The sequence below is a fragment of the Grammomys surdaster genome, unplaced genomic scaffold (assembly GCF_004785775.1).
Source record: "Grammomys surdaster isolate TR1022 unplaced genomic scaffold, NIH_TR_1.0 254, whole genome shotgun sequence".
Taxonomy (NCBI): Eukaryota; Metazoa; Chordata; class Mammalia; order Rodentia; family Muridae; genus Grammomys; species Grammomys surdaster.
The window spans coordinates 2,283,628-2,299,713 of record NW_021604695.1 but is presented as its reverse complement, the minus strand read 5'-3'; the positions used below and the strand labels follow the sequence as shown (position 1 = coordinate 2,299,713).

General features: G+C 50.3%; 1 protein-coding gene across 1 annotated transcript; it reads right to left on the bottom strand.

Annotated features, from left to right (window-relative positions):
• Positions 1 to 483: 483 nt before the first annotated feature.
• On the bottom strand, positions 484 to 11,251 carry E2f1 (E2F transcription factor 1). Its single transcript, XM_028775318.1, has 7 exons — positions 10,843 to 11,251; positions 5,884 to 5,974; positions 5,356 to 5,575; positions 4,447 to 4,599; positions 2,379 to 2,493; positions 2,067 to 2,286; positions 484 to 1,972 (listed from the first exon to the last, which is right to left on the bottom strand). Exons 1-7 carry the CDS (start codon positions 11,095 to 11,097, stop codon positions 1,725 to 1,727), a joined length of 1,302 nt encoding a protein of 433 aa, XP_028631151.1. The 5' UTR covers positions 11,098 to 11,251; the 3' UTR covers positions 484 to 1,724.
• Positions 11,252 to 16,086: the final 4,835 nt, after the last annotated feature.

Sequence of the window (16,086 nt, the reverse complement as noted above, 5' to 3'; positions counted from 1 at the left end):
TTTCCCCGCCTGGAAGAGGCATCCAAAAGGAGTCGAGTAAGGAGTCACCCCAGAAGTCGCTGGCAACATCTTGCCAGGAATTCGACAGAAATGGGTGCTCCACCCAGTCGGGTGTGGGCAGACAAGGCTCTAAGTGCAGGAGCCCTAACAGATAAGACCCACAAGCTTTTTTACATCTGGGCACTTGCCTGCCAAATGAGGATAACAATAGGCGCCTCCCCCTCCCCCCCTCTGGATTGTAAAGAAGTAAATATAGAGCTTAACATTGTAAATGCTCAGTTGAGAGGACTTAAACCTATGGCTTAGTGACGCTAGCAAGCCATGGATCCCCAGTCACCCCGTCCTTCTCCCAGATATTTGCCCCAGCACCTCTTTCAGGAATCTTCCTGGTCTTCTCACTCACAAGGCCTAGAGGGAGGGAACACAGGCTACAAGAGTAGCCCACGCACATACACACAGGAAAGCATATGACACAAACACAGCTCACTGTGTGTTGCATCTTTACTAATGCTCAGAAATGACCAGAAGATGCACAGCAAGCAGACCCTGACACTCGCCTTTCTGTACTTAGGTAACATGCGTAACTTCCTACCCATCACTGGGTCAGTTTTCCTCTTCTCAAGGGGTTACAGACCGAAAGGAAATTAAGTCAGACAGGAACAGGGAATGAACACTCCCTCCAGCACTAGCCTCACGCTGGCAGCGAGTCCCAAACCCAGCCCTAACACCATCAAAATATTTATTAAAATCAAAGCAGGAGGGAACAGAACTGTTAGGAAACAAATCAAAGTGCAGACTGGGGACAGGGAGGACAGTGGAGGACACTCCAACCACAGAAGGGACCCATATCCACCCCTCCTGGCCACCATCAGCCAAGGCCCTCCCACACTGTCCCCATATCAGATCCACGTGGATGCTGCGGCCAGGGCGCTGGTACAACCTTCTAAAAAAGGACTGTTTCTCCAGCCCATCCACAGCTGTCAGTCTGTGTCCTTCTCCCTTTCCCAATAAATAACTGCTTGGGCCTCAGCTCCTCTTGGGTAGGGGACCCTGCCCTTGCTTCAGAGAACAGGGAGTTGGGGTATCAGCCCCATATCTTCCCACCCTTTGCTTATCCCCCAGGTTTGCCAGAGGCCTCGATAAATAAATAAACGCTCCATTAAAGCTTCGATCGGAAAACTTTTAAGCAGTGCTCTTGCTGCCCTGCAAACCCGGCTAGCCAAGCTGCACCACCCAGCCTGGCTGACACACAGGATTCTGGAAGCAGGCAGCCACCTGGGGCCTCACAGGGCCCCTGCAGCAAGGACACTGAAAGTGCAGTTAGAGCCCCACCCCCACCCCAATGCGCACACATGGATTCATGCACACATGTGGACACACCAGGATGTGTCTGCAGCACACATACAGATGTGTTCACCTTCATTCTCCGGCACGCGCAAGCACGCGCATGCACACACACACACACACAGACACACATACACAGAGACACACACCCCAGGTACAAGTGAGCAGTATGGGGTGCATGCACACACACTACAACATCCTTCCCCTTTCGGTCTGCTCAATGTGGCAGCAACCAAACCCCAGAGCTGGAAGCTACCGGACAGAGAAAAGGGTATAAATCATGCTATTCCAATGAGGCAGGAAGGATGGCCCAGGGCAGGAGGCTTCAAAGCTGCAGACAAGGTGGGCATCTCCAGACACTCTGAGTCCCTAGGCTTCTGTCAGAAATCCAGAGGGGTCAGGTCCCCAAAGTCACAGTCAAAGAGATCTCTAATGCCCTCACCCTCCTCGAGACCAAAGTGATAGTCAAGGGCCTCGTGGGGTGGGGAAAGGCTGATGAACTCCCCAGGGAGGAGTCCAGAGAAGTCTTCTTTAACATGCTCCAGGAGTGAGTCAGCAGCCACCAGTGGTGACAACCGGTCTTCTTCCAGGGGGGCCCTCAGGGTGCCCATTCGTGGCAATGCTGCTTCTGGAGAAGGGAAGCATTACAGGTCAGGAATGGCCCAGCAGGAAGGGCTATACATGGTTGCCTGCCAAATAAAACCAACTCTGCCCCTACCTACCTTGCTCCAGGCCTAACAGGGATTGGCTGGGATCCAAGGTTGGGGATATAGAAGGAGGTGATGGTGGAGGCCCTGCAGTGGCAGAGTCAGCGGTCCTGTCCTCCCCAGAGGATGTCTCCTGGCATGAGGTCCTCCCAGGGCTAATCCCCTCTGTACTCTCCTCAGGGCACAGGAAAACATCGATGGGGCCTTGTTTGCTCTTAAGGGAGATCTGAAATGTCTGGGTAGAGGCAGCAAGCAAGATAGGTGAGGCCTAGGTGACCAGCAGCCCAGCCCACTCTGTCTTGGTAAGGCTTGGGGTCTGAGTCTCACCTCTGAGGAATCCACAGCTTGTAGTTGGGTCTCAGGAGGGGCCTTGATCACTATGACCATCTGTTCTGCAGGGTCTGCAATGCTACGGAGGTCCTGGCAGGTCACATAGGCCAGGGTTGGGGGAGTCAAGGACCACGTGACCTTCTGAGGTGCCGCTGACTCAGCACATTCCTTCCTACTCACTCCTGTTTTGACATCCTCATCCCAGGGTCTGGCACATAGTAGGTGCTCAGAACTTCATTCCCAAACTTCAACTTCCTCAGCAGTTAGACTACCTACCCATCCAATTCCAAACTAATGGCTGCCTGTAATAATTCCACATCAAATGCTCACTAGGTCTCCAGGCTAAGAAATGGAAATTGATTTTGACAACCTTACTGTTAATTAATGATATTCACTAAAAGGCACAGTTTCTAATGAAGTTTCTTTTTGTGAATTAAAAAGTCTTAACTTTGAAGCTATAATCAGGAACTAAATTAACGACTAAGAAAAGGTTTGTCATTACTGGTACTAGGTTTCTCTTTGGTGGCCGGGTCCCACTGTGTAATCCAATGGCCTATGATTATCTTCATTTTTAGAGTGTCACTATATAACCTCAATTGGTCTTCATTGTTACAGTTTCTGCCTCATACCTGGCCCTGGGATTACAAGTATACACCACTCTACTGGGCTTTTCTTCTTTGTTTTGTTGAGATAGGGTCTCATTGTGTATCCCTGGCTAACCTTGAGCAATAGACCAGACCAACCTTGAGTTCAGACAGCCACACACCTCTACTTCCCCAAGAGCCTGGATTTTAAGGCTTGTACCCCGTGCTCAGCCTGGTTTTTCTGTATATGAGTGTTTTCCCTACATGTATGTGCACCACAGAAGTACCTAGTGCTTTTGGAGGTCAGAAGAGGGCATCAGATGCACTAGAAGTAGAATCGCAGATGGCTGGGAGCCACCATGTAAATGCAAGGACCTGAACTCGGATCCTCTCTAAGAGTAAACAAGTGCTTTTAACTGCTGAGCCGTCTCTCCAGTCTTCAGCTCTTTTAACTGCTGAGCCATCTCTCCAGTCTTCAGCTCTTTTTAAAATGTATTACTTATTTTAAAACTTAACTTTGGGGACTAGAGAGATTGATCAACAGTTAATCTGACTGCTCTGCCAAAGGGCCTGAGTTCAATTCCCAGCAACCACATGGTGGCTCACAACTATCTGTAATGGGATCCGATGCCCTCTCTGGTGTGTGTCTCAAGACAGCTGCAGTATACTCATATAAATGAAAAATAAATCTTAAAAAAAAAAAAAAAAAAAGGCAAAACCCAAACTTAATCTTGTGTGTCTGTATGTGCACACACATGCCACAGGGGTGTGTTTGTGAATGTCCATGTGTACATGTGTACATGTGTCGGTCAGAGGATAGCTTACAGGCATTAGTTTCCTCCTTCCACTGGGGACTCAGACTCAGGTGATCATGATTGGCCAAAAGCACTTCCACTTATCAAATCATTTGCCTACCCTTTTTCTTTTTGAGATAGCATTTCTAAGTAGCCCTGGAACTGGCTCTGTAGACCAGACTGCACTCAAACTCAGAGATCTGCCTGCCTCTGCCTCCCAAGTGCTGGGATTAAAGGCATACGCCACCACCACCTGCCTTTTTTTTTTTTTTTAACTATGTACAATTTTGGAAATGGATATTACTGTCCTCTCTTTTTTTTTTTTTTTTTTGGTTTTTCGAGACAGGGTTTCTCTGTATAGCCCTGGCTGTCCTGGAACTCACTCTGTAGACCAGGCTGACCTCGAACTCAGAAATCCGCCTGCCTCTGCCTCCCAAGTGCTGGGATTAAAGGCGTGCGCCACCAACGCCCGGCTACTGTCCTCTCTTTTACAGATGAAATTGAGGGAGGCCCATAAAACCCAAGTAACTTGTTCAGTGTCACATGGTGAGTAAATGCAGAGCCAGATCTTGTTTCCAAAGCCAGAATCTTTTATAATCTGAGCCCTAGTTAACCTCTAGTCTCAGTAGTGTGGCGCCACCACTGGCCAAGCCTGCCTTAAATGCACCCTGACCAATCCAAGGATATCGCTGGCTGTCTGAGTCCTCAGAAAGCAGTTGCAGCTGCGTGGTACAGATGTGCATCAGGTGATCCAGCTGCTGCTCACTCTCCTGCAGTTGCTGCAGGTCCTGGGTCAGGCCTTCAAGCCGCTTACCTATCCCCACCATGGTGTGGCTGCCTCTGTGGGAAGCCAGTGAAGAATTAGCAGTCCTTGAGCCCTCAACCCATCATCCATCAGCCCTAGCCCTCAAGACAATCTGTTGCCGCCACTATTCTGTGAGAAGTTGGCAAGTTCTTTTTTCCTCTGTGGCTCTGCTCCCCAGCTAGGCTTTGAGTTAGACTGGCACGGGCTCAGTAAAATGCCCAGTCAGTCAACAAACGCCTACATATCCCCACTACAGAGCCAGGTAAGGAACAAATAGCACATACATGCCACGGATGACACAGCTGAATTAGATGGACATACAAACATTTCTGAGACACACTGTCAAGTGAAAAGAAAATATAGAATGAAGAATCATCTATGAAACACCAAGGCAGACACATCAGAGAAGGCAGCAGGATGCCTGGGGAGGCAGAAGGAAGCGGGAGAAGTAGAAACAAAACCAAAAACTGTGTAAGGCTGATCTCAACGGTGACAGCAAAAGCGTAATGGTGGTAGCACAGTGGTCTAAGAAGGGGCAACAGTAGGAGAGGGAACAGGAAACCTTAAGCAAGGTGTGTGTGTGTGAGTGTGTGTGTGTACACGCATGGGAAACCTTGTACAGCTATAGGGAACTGGATCTGCAAGACTTGTCCATTCCTCCCCTTCTATCACCCCAGGGAAGGTAACGTCTTCGGACCTTGGTTTCCCAGCTGTTGGGAATGCAGGAAGACACTGCAAGCAATTTGGCTTGGTCTGGCTGTTACCTGCCCACCTGCCCGATGAGTACTTACAGCCACTGGATATGATTCTTAGACTTCTTGGAAATGAGCTGGATGCCCTCCAGGACATTGGTAATGTCATAGATGCGCCGTTTCTGCACCTTCAGCACCTCAGCTGCCCAGTTCAGGTCAACAACACCATCGGCTGAGCGGCTCAGCAGCTCCAAGAAGCGTTTGGTGGTCAGATTTAGTGAGGTCTCATAGCGTGACTTCTCCCCTGGAGATTTCACACCTGGGGGGCAGGGGTTAGGCAAACACTCAGCCTGCCCCCAACAGGCCTGTATCCCTAGCAATGTAGAGTGGCAAGATGAGGTGGGAGGCACATGGCTCCTTCCCCTTAGTCAGGCCAAGCAGAAAGGCTCTGTGGCTGTTGTCTGCCAACCAAAGCATTCCTCTTGTAGCTAGGCAACTCCCCACCTCCAAGGCCTGAGGAAGTCCCGTTAGGCAGCCATTCCAGACCCTTGCTGGGGCCCCAGAGTGTACAACCATATCCATGCCCCTCCCCCAGTATGGGCCTGAGAAGCTGGAGTCAATGGGCACCTTTCCCTGGGTGGCGGCTTCTGCCCCGGAATGGCCCGCTGCTACCAGCCAGGTACTGATGGTCAGTTTCCAGATCCAGCCTCCGTTTCACCTGTAGCAGAAACACAGGAATATGCCCAATAACCAGGATTGACACCACAGAAGACTTAGCTAGGGGCTTGGTATCCCAACCCCAATCTTACATCTGTGTTAGGATGCCCAGGTGTCCTGAGGAACACAGCATAAGGTTATTATCCTACCACACAAATCAGTCAAGTACAAGGCTGAAGACCGGGGTTCAAATTTTGGGTCAAACATTACCTCCCTAGGGCTGGTAGTGGTTTTTAAATACATCAGCAAAGAACAAAGCATCGCTGTAATGCTAGAGGTTAAATAAAGGCCTGTGAACACTACCACACAATCTACCACGTAGTCTCCTCAGCTCCTACAAATACAAGCCTATTTAGCCTAGGCTGGCCTCAAACTTACTATGTAGCCAAGGATGACCTTGAATTTCTTCCTGCCTCTACCTCTCAAGTACTGAGCTTATAGGCACATGCCACCAGCACTCGCGGCTTTCAAAGATAAGTGCTAACTAACTTTCTCCCCTTAAATCCAAGCTGGGAGAGATGGTGTCACTTCTGAGACTGGTCACTGTGACAATGGTGCTGCTTCTTCTGAGGTGGCAGGGGGTGGGAGAAAGCTTTGTGCCATATTCTCAAGTAGCCCTAAAGATAAGCCCCTATGGCAAAGAGCTGAGAACTCCAAGTGAGCGTGGAAGCAAAGCTTGGAAGCAAATTCTGCAACCTTAGTCCCACTTCCGACTATAGCCAGCTTTCTGGCTGCAACAGGGCTGGCTCATCTCTGGCTAGAAGCATCAGCTAAATCTCCCTCAAGTCCCAACCCACAGACACTAGCAACAAGTGCTTTAAGCCACCAAGGGAGGGTCCAGGTCCCCCAGGCAACTCTCACCTTCAGTTTTTAACTCATTTACATATTTATAACCACAGCAGCAGCCAGAGCTCACCAACTGCTCTGTGCTCATCAACGCACTCTGCTCTTTGGACTGGCCACACCACAACAGCTCCACTTTGCAACCTACATACAAGACCACAGAGAAGTGGTACAGCCACTTACCAGGTCTGTCTGAGACAGACCCCGAGCTGCTAATCTCCATGCCCTCTAACATAAGTTCTAGTACAGTGACGGGAAGGACCCTCAAGTCCCACAGATAGCTCAAAACACAGGAACTGGACCAAACCTGCTATCCTCTCACCAGCCACAGGCCTCTCTCAACTAAACCCTCTCAACCTGGCCCACCATCTGTCATATTCATTTGCCAAGAATTCTACCCACAGCCATTATCACCCTTCCACTGGACAGTACAGCCGTCCCCATGCTGGTCTCCTACATCACTGCCTCAGTAAAGCCTTTCAGTGCACTCCTCATACGAACTGTGGAGATGAGCTTCTTCCAATCCCTGCTCTCCGGCTATCCTATGGCCCCTCCTCACACCTGTAGATGCCTCCTGCAGGACCCTTAACAATCAGTTCAGAGAACCCTTTTCTCTCTCTGTACTGCCTCAAACCTGGCCTTTTCCTCTATTAAAAACTACAGCAGATGTGTCTGTTCTCCCTGTCTACCGCCTCCACCTAGAAAGTGCCATTGGACACTAGATCAATAAACCTCTGCATCACTGTCCACCACAAGCCTCAGTGTCAGTCAACACCCTTACACTGCCACCGACTCCTGGAACCCAAGGAGGAGGACAGCATGAGAGTAAGCCAATCACATGCAGGCAGACACTGCCTTTGCTGTCTGTGCCAGAGCAGGGCTGTAACTAAATCCCATACATTTTCTCAGCAAACTCTTGTCTGATTCCAGGACCTATGACAGTCTTCACCTTGGAAGACCTGTAGTCAGGGAGAAACCCAAGTATATCCACCCCAATGGGATGATACAGCCCCATCCAGGAATGCCCATGCCCATCCCCAAAGGCATGCTTTAAAGTAAGAGCTGAAAGCGATGCTTGTTTCTGTCACTCATCTTTAGACATCCCTAGCACTGAGATCCTTAAAACCACAGGTAAAGATACTGATAGCTGAATGATTCACCCACATAAAGGGCACAAAGCTTTGTGTAGCCCCTGGAATAGCATGTAGTCTCAGTAAAAGACCAAGGCAGGCCCAGGCCAGCACAGAATGCTCTCACAGACATACAAGGAAACCACTGTGACAGGCTAATACATATATGGTCCCTTCTTGGACTAAAAATCTCAGGAGCTGTTCTCCAGGTCAGTTTCTAACAGAGTGTGTTTCAGAAACAGGAGCACTTCTGTGGGAGAGCCAGGGCAGGCTGCTCCCTCCTCTGGGCAATGTGAATGATGTACTGTTTGACCACAGATCAGGCTCAGGAAAACCTTGAACTCCTGATCCTTATACCTCTGTTTCTCAAGTACTGGAGTTAGAAAGGTGCCATCACACATGGCTCACAGCAACTTTTAGAGCTATTAAAAGCAAAAGTTCTGAAGACTGGGGACTGGCAGAGTACTTATTCAGTATGCATTCAATTCTGGGTTCAATTCTCAACAGTGTTAAGAGCTCACAGTGACCAGTCAGAGAATCATATAATAACAGCATTACACCTAAAACAAGAGTGCTGAAGCGCTGGCTCTCTCCTCTGAGCCTGTCTTTTACAGACTTAATGTATGGTACCACATACTTTCTACAGTAAACAAGTCCTACATTATAATGGGAAACCTCAGCCTCCTGCTGTTACTGTTTTGAAATAGGGTCTTTGTAGTGTAGGCTGGCTTTGAACTCAAGACTCAGTGTCCTCATTCTTGCCTGCTTGGATTATAAGATATGTCAATTAACCAAAATAGGCTGTTGGTATTTTAATGTTTTTATTTAACTAATTTACTCTTTAAATTATTTTCTTTTTAAAAAGAAATTTGTGTCTGTATGAATGTATGTGAACATGGGTACCAAAGGACAGGAGAAGACAATACCAAATCCCTTGAAACTCGAGTTAGTCATCTGTGAGCTCAGTTGGGGCTGTGATCCAAACAAGTTGTCATAATAGAGCAGAAAGTGCTCTCAGTGGCTGAACCATCTCTTCAGCCCAACTTACTTTAAGGTAAGATTGGCTGGCCTTGAACGTGTCAGTTCTCCTATCTCTGCTTCTCCTTAGTCAGCCCCCCCCAAAGGATCCGATCTACACACACACACAGACACACACACAGCCATGACAAGGTAGAAGTGGGTAGGCAACAGAACAAGGAGGAATGTCTGAATTGCAAAGAGGTATACAGAGGTACACAGGAAGCACCCAGCAGGTGCTCACTGGGCTGAAGCCAGCCTGTAGCTTATTTCAAGGACTGCCCCCCCCCCAAAAAAAATTCCAGAGCAAAGTCAGTAGAGGCCAAAATCCAGATTTGCATTCCTGGCCTTTGGCTCTGGGATGGTGTCAACCTCTCCCACAGAATGTTTGCTGGCCCATAAGTACCATGGGGGCAGGGGATCCTTAACTACCTCCGCACCTAGCACATGATGGGGACTCACTCAACAACTTGAGTGAATGGAATGTTTGCTCAAATGTAGAATACCTGCCCAGGGCCCAATCTCTTACCTACAGGTACAGGCGCCTGGAGTTACATGCAAGGGAAGCCAGCTGACCCACTAAATACTGGCTGGCCACCTCACTGGGAGGAAAGGCCTTTAACAATCAGGAAATACCACTCCCTAGCTGAAAGATCAAGAAGTTCTATCATTTGTGGGCCTCAGCCTCCTCATCTGTGAGGATGAAAAAGTAAGGTTGCTCACCGGGTTAAGTGGATAAAGTGCTTAGCACAGAGCCTGGCACACAGACATCCTCAAAACAATGGTGGTTGCTATTGTCATTATTATTAGCATCTTGGTGATTCCGGAAGGAAGGCAGCACTGGGAACTGCGCCAAGGGGGCTATGGGCCTTCACTAAAATGCCTAAGGGACCAGCTGCCATCCAAACCCCCGTCAGGAGTTGAACAGCTTCCACTCTGTTACTGGGCCTTGCCCCTCCCACTTGCTCCAAGCCCCCTGCTGAGAACTCCTCCTGTTTGCTTCACCCCTACAATAAAGTTGGTGGCCCACTTGCTGAGCTGGCCCCAGCTTTGATCCAAGTTCCACTGCCTTTTCTAGGCCCCCAGCCTAAAGTGGTCTTGAGCTACTTGCTGCTTAGGATCAGGAAAAGACTTGATCCAGGGATCGCCTTCCCACGTCTTCTCTCTCCAGGAACTGGAGGCCCCTTCTCAGGGGCCCAGCCCACCCAGTTTTTCCAGAGGCTCAGGGGTCTGTCCGCCTGATTAATAAAGTTCCATGGCAACCAGGGGCTGTAAGGGTGGCAGATGGAAGGACAGGCAGAGGAAGGGTTGCAGCAGCTGGTCCAGCACCCCGCCCCTGCAGAGACGGCCTCCCAGTCAAGAGTCCTATCCCCAGAGGCCTGGAAGGCCAGGCCTGCACCTGGCAAGGCCACTAAGGAGAATCTCCCGAAGATGTCTCCAACAGTCACCCTCTTTCACCTCCAACAAGCAACCGTGCACACTACCTAGCCATAGGTTCTGCAGTAAGTCAGCAGACATCAGTTCAAATACCAGCCCCACCATCTGCAGCTGCGTGAAGCACTTCCCTATCTCTGGGCCTCAGTTCCTCCCTCTGGCAGATGGGCACGTGACAACACCCAGTTCACAACAGAGTTGAGAATTTTGTGCTAAAGCCTGGGCGTGCACTAAGCAAGCACCAGCTGAATACACGTGAGCCATTATCATTAATGAATCCGACGCTCTGGTGAAGACGCTGAGGCCCAGAGCAAGGCGCAGCAAACAGCCAGGCAAGGCAGTCAGTCAACGAGCGCCCCGGGGCGGAGCCCCGAGGCCCAGCCCAGGCTCCGCACCGCCCAGCGCTGCAGCCCGCCCCTCCCCCGCCCGCGCCTAGGGTCCGTACCGGCGGGCGGCCGAGAGCCGGGCGCGGTGCACTAGGCGCGGGTCGGGGCGCCTGCGGCGTGGCGAAGAGCAGCACGTCAGGATCGCGAGGGCCAGCGGGTGGCGCGGCGGGGCCGGCGGGGAGCTGCGGGGCGCCGACATCGGGCGCAGTGGAGATGATGACGATCTGCGAGGAGTCGAGCAGCCGCAGCGCGCCCGCCCCGAGCAGGGCCTCCAGCGCCGGCGCGTGCTGGCCGCCCGCGGGGGCTACGGCCATGGTGCTCACGGCCCGCGTGGCCCGGGAGGCAGGCGGCGGCGGCGGCGCGGGCCCATGACGGCAGGCCGCGGCGAGGGCTCGATCCCGCTCCGCCCCGGGCCGCCGCTGCCTGCAAAGTCCGGGCCACTTTTACGCGCCAAATCCTTTTTGCCGCGAAAGAGCCACGCGCCGCCGAGCGCCTCCTCCATTGGCCGGCGCGGCTGTGACGAAGGCGGCTCCGGTGGCGGACATTGGTTGCGGCGTGCGGGGCAGGCGACGGAGGGTGGGACCAGGGGCGGGGTGGCCAATCACGGGGCGTGGCGCGCGCAGGCTTTGTCCGGGCGGTGCCGGGCGCCTTCTCCCCTCTACCTCTTGCTGCGCCCGGCAGGAGGCGTGGGCAATGGACCCCGCCCCCTTCACCGCCCACTCGATGGGTGGCGGGGTCTGGTGAAGGGAACAAACTTCGTACTCGGTTCTGCACGTCCCGCAGTCTCCACATGCCACATGACCCCCTAAACTCTCAACCTATGGTCTCCACCCCTTCAGTTTACAGTCCAGAAACTGCCTCTTCGGCACGCTCAGGCTCACCTCCAAAGCTCTCCTCAGCCACATCTCCAGTCTTAAGACCCATTTATTCCATTGGTTCACATCATGAGCTCTTCTCTATCCTGTCACCCAGAAGCCAAACCCAAGAGGGGTGCCAGGAAGTGAGTATGGATGTGTGGTTTTGATCTCAGTCTCATTTTACTGAAATTTCTTTCGTAGCCAGCACCCAATTTGTGTTCATTCATCTGCTCACTCCACAATGGCGCCTGTCTTTAATCCCATCACTTGGGAGGCAGAGGCAGGCGGATCTTCCGAGTTCAGGCCATCCAGGACTGCACAGTGAGACCCTGTCTCAAAAAAATCACAAATGCCTCAGAACCTGTTGATTGTCCCATCCTCGGGCCAGACCTTGACTCTTGACTTAGTGAAAAGGAAAAAAAGAGAACCCAGAGGGAGCAGATGCTTGCAATGGGAAGAGATTGGTTCATTAAAGTATCTCCAAGTTAGGCCTCACTTAGGGCGGCGCAGGGGCGGGGAGAGTGCATATGGATGTGCCTTTAATCCTGAGGTCCTCCATCAGCATTTCTGATTGCTCAGGTCAGCCCATCTGATCAGCATTGTCCTCTGTACTAGGCATCCTGCCAACACTGGGAATAGAAACGAGAAAGGTTTAACAAGACCTACAAACTTCCTGCCCTTGGGGGTGGGGATGACCACAAGAAGAGAGTAGCTGACAATATTAAGTCCCCAAGACCAGTGTGAACTACGAGGAACTCCAAGCCAGGGTTACTCTCTCCAGCGACTCATGCTGCTTTATCTCTGTCCCAACTCTGACCACATTACCCTGGGCTGGCTTGGGGGGGGGGGGGGGCTGTTTCTCATACCCTTTCTGGGTATGAGAGAAATGGCGGCTGAGGACAGAGACGAGCAAGGATGCAATAAGGAGCCCGTGGTTTCCCAGGACCCAGAAATACCAAGGCACTGGCTAACTTTGAACCACCCCAGCTTGGCCAATTTAGAATCAATTCCCCAGATGCACCCCTTCCCCTTGTTTTGTTTTGGTTTTAGGGGGTGGATTTTTAGTTTGTTTCTTTGTTTTTGTTTGTTTGTTTATTTGAGACGGGGTTTCATTATCTGAGTCCGGCTGTCCTGGAACACGCTTAAATCTGCCTGCTTCTGCCTCCCAAGTGCTGGGATTGAATGGGTGGGCTACTACTCCTGTTTTACTTCTTGTTTTTTTTTTTTTTAAGAGATAGAATCTTGCTATGTGTAGCTCAAACTGAATCACTATAACACCTTCCTACATCGGCCTCCTGAGTGCTAGAATTACATGTCTGGGCCACTACACCCAGCTCCAGCTTAGAATCTTTTGGTCAAGATTGAAAGAGCTTAAGTCCTAGGATGGCCTGGACTGTGATACAACAAGAATAAAAAATAAAAAAATAAAAAAATAAAAATGTAAAAAAGAAACACAAGGAACATGCATGCCTACCCTGGATAATATGTTGATCTTTGAAAACAAATTGGTATACCTTTATAATAATGTGGAGTGAGACTGAAAATTACAGTTCCTACAGCTGGGTACAGTTGCACACACCTGTAACCCCAGCAGGTAGATATAGGAAGACCAGGAGAGGTCTAGGTCATCCTTGGCTATACAGGCAGTCAGGGCTACATGAGATCCTGTTATAAAACAAGCAAACTGCAGTTCCCAAGGATGCTTTCCAGTTCAGTTTTGTGAAGAAAAAAAAAAAATGGTCACCTAGATCTTGCCTCAGCCATCTCAAGTTTTCATGAGGATAAAAGCATAGGGACTAGAAAGTGTTCTGCAGACTCTGGTGGTTTGGAAAGCAGCAAGAGTGCCTTTCCTTCCCCCACTCATGAACAGTTTGTGGAATTACTCATTGCAAATCCTGGAATGTGTCAGAACAGGGAAGGACCACAGAGAGCACACGAGCCTCTCGCTGTACAGATGGGAAATGAGGCCCGTTCAGGGCTGGTGCCTGCAAATTCAGTGACAGAATGTGACCCACACTAGATCCCCTGACCTGGGTCTGCCTGTGCCCGTGTGTGTACTGCCCACCCTCCAGAGCACAGCGGAGAAGCTGAAGGCTAACCTTCCACATAACCACGCCTGACACTGGCACTGACAGAGGATGAGAGAGGTCGGCACATTCTCATACCAGATGTAGAGTTTGCTGCCTCCTGGCTTTCCTAAGGGAGCCATTAACAATGATGCTCGCTTTTGTAAAGCCTTCTGCTACTCAATAGTCATTCAACAAACACTTACTGGGCATCTGTTCTATATCGAGGATCAAGATGGTTGCTGGAGGGGGAACATAATATCGTCCCGATTTACGATGATGAAACTGAGTTTTCCTAGTACGTTAAAAGGCTATACTACCCAGAGTTGGAGAGGCCAAGGCCTGGGGCTTTGCAAAGCCATACCCTTCCTAAATATTCAACCTCACATCCTATAAATGCCTACAGTCACAGGCACTCTGGGGGTCAGGGTGAGAAGACAGTTTCAATCTAGAGATTCAAGGGCACCGAAGCCTCAGGGAGAAATCGTCATATCCATCATAAAGAGGGAGCAGAACTTAAGCCAGGTGGGGTGGCCCACGCCTTTAATTTCAGCACTCAGGAGGCAGAGGCAGGTGGATCTCTGTGAGTTCAAGACCAGCCTGTACTACACAGAGAATCCCAGGCCAGTCGGAGTTACACAGTAAGACTCTTTCTTTAAAACAAAGCAGAACAAAACAACTATATATCCAAGTGACAGAGGTATCCTTTCCCACCAGCCCCCCAGGTTCTGAGCAGTAGAAATTTCAGAGTGTGGGGTGAAGACTAGAATTCCCTGCAGGAAAATGAGCTTTTGGATCTGTTAATAAGTAGCAGACAGCTGAAAAGGGCCGCAGAGTTGGACCCCCTGGCCCAGAGCCTGGAAGATGCCGATAAGGCTGTTCTCAGCGTCAGCAGTTCTCCTGAGGCTGACTGGCATCCAAACACTAATCCACCATCACTGGGCAGCCTCTTCAATTGATGCTCTTCTTTCAACCTTATAATCCCAGAAGTGAAGCTTATTTATCTGCAGGATTCAGAAGGGACTCAGCTCAGAGAGGGTCCCTCACAGCTCAAGGTCACACAGCAAAGTGAGGTGGGAACTTAGCCTTGCTTCTCTGCAAAATCCAGGGATGCCCTTGATATTTGACATGCTCTGTTAATGTCCCAGGAGCCAGAATTAGGATATAATTCATGGCTTACAAAGGGTCTTAGGGTGGATTCTGGCTTGGTTAGTATGTACCCACACCTACCAACATCTATACCAACCCCATCTCTAAAGGAGTACCTGGAGGTAGTGTCTCCTGGTCCTGCTCTCCCTGGAGAGATCTTGCCTTTGGTTCTTTTGGAGATGCAGAATAGATGTGGTGGCGCACGCCTTTAATCCCAGCACTTGGGAGGCAAAGGCAGGTGGATCTCTGGTTTTGAGGCCAGCCTGGTCTACAGTGAGTTCCAGGACAACCAGAGCTACACAGAGAAACCCCGTCTATAAACAAACAAACAAACAAACAAGCAGAATGGTGCAGTACTAAGTGGCTAGACCTCTCATTCCATCTATCCAAAAAGATATAAACAGGAATCCTGGGCTGTGTGACCAAGATATAAACAGGAATCCTGGGCTGTGTGACCAAAGCTCACAATCATTTTCTTTGAACTGCATTCATTCATGCCATGACCATCTACTGAACACCCAGTGTGTGTGTGTGTGTGTGTGTGTGTGTGTGTGTGTGTGTCACATTGTAGGAGCTGGGGCTCTTCATCCATGAGCAAGGCAGATGCATCTGAGACACTTGGAGCCTGCAGGCTGGTGCAAGGCTGAAAAATTACTTCCACGGGACCTGCACAATATGCTCATTAAGAAGTTTGACAAGTGACAGAGATAATTTAAAGCTATTTATTCCACACAAACCTCCCATAAATATACATTCTTAGTTAAAAAAAAGAACTCTAAATATGAGCACCCCATCATTACAAGAGATACATAATTGGAAGAAATCTCTCTATGGTGACTTCATGTGATTAAGGGGCACAGAGGCCTCCATTGTTGAATCCTGGCAGAAGGCAGTGGGGAGTTCTGCATCTGCGAAATCTCGTTCCTCTTGAGTGATCCTATGATGCTACACTGACTGGCAGTTTACTGTCCCTAGAGATGTTCTGTCACCATGCCAGCTCTGGCTGAGTAGGCCCCCTACCCACTGGAGATGGGGTCTCATATAAAGGCAAGCGTTCAGAGCCAGGCAGACCCAAGCTCACCCTGACTGGCTGACAGTGCCTTACTTTGGGAAGGGGTTGTCCTTGCCCCTGGCCTGGAATGTGGGGAACAGTACTAAGACAGGTGTCAGGCTCAGATAGAGAAACAGGAAGTAGAGTTTTCAGACTGGCCCACGGAATAGTTTAATTTCA

Coding starts and splice junctions, on each gene's coding strand:
- E2f1 (XM_028775318.1), bottom strand. CDS start 11,097: ATGGCCGTAGCCCCCGCGGGCGGCCAGCACGCGCCGGCGCTGGAGGCC. Junction 2,494..4,446: donor GAGGACTCAGACAGCCAGCG/ATATCCTTGGAT, acceptor GACTCCCCCAAC/CCTGGCCTATGTGACCTGCC. Junction 2,287..2,378: donor AAGCTGTGGATTCCTCAGAG/GTGAGACTCAGA, acceptor GCCTCTACCCAG/ACATTTCAGATCTCCCTTAA.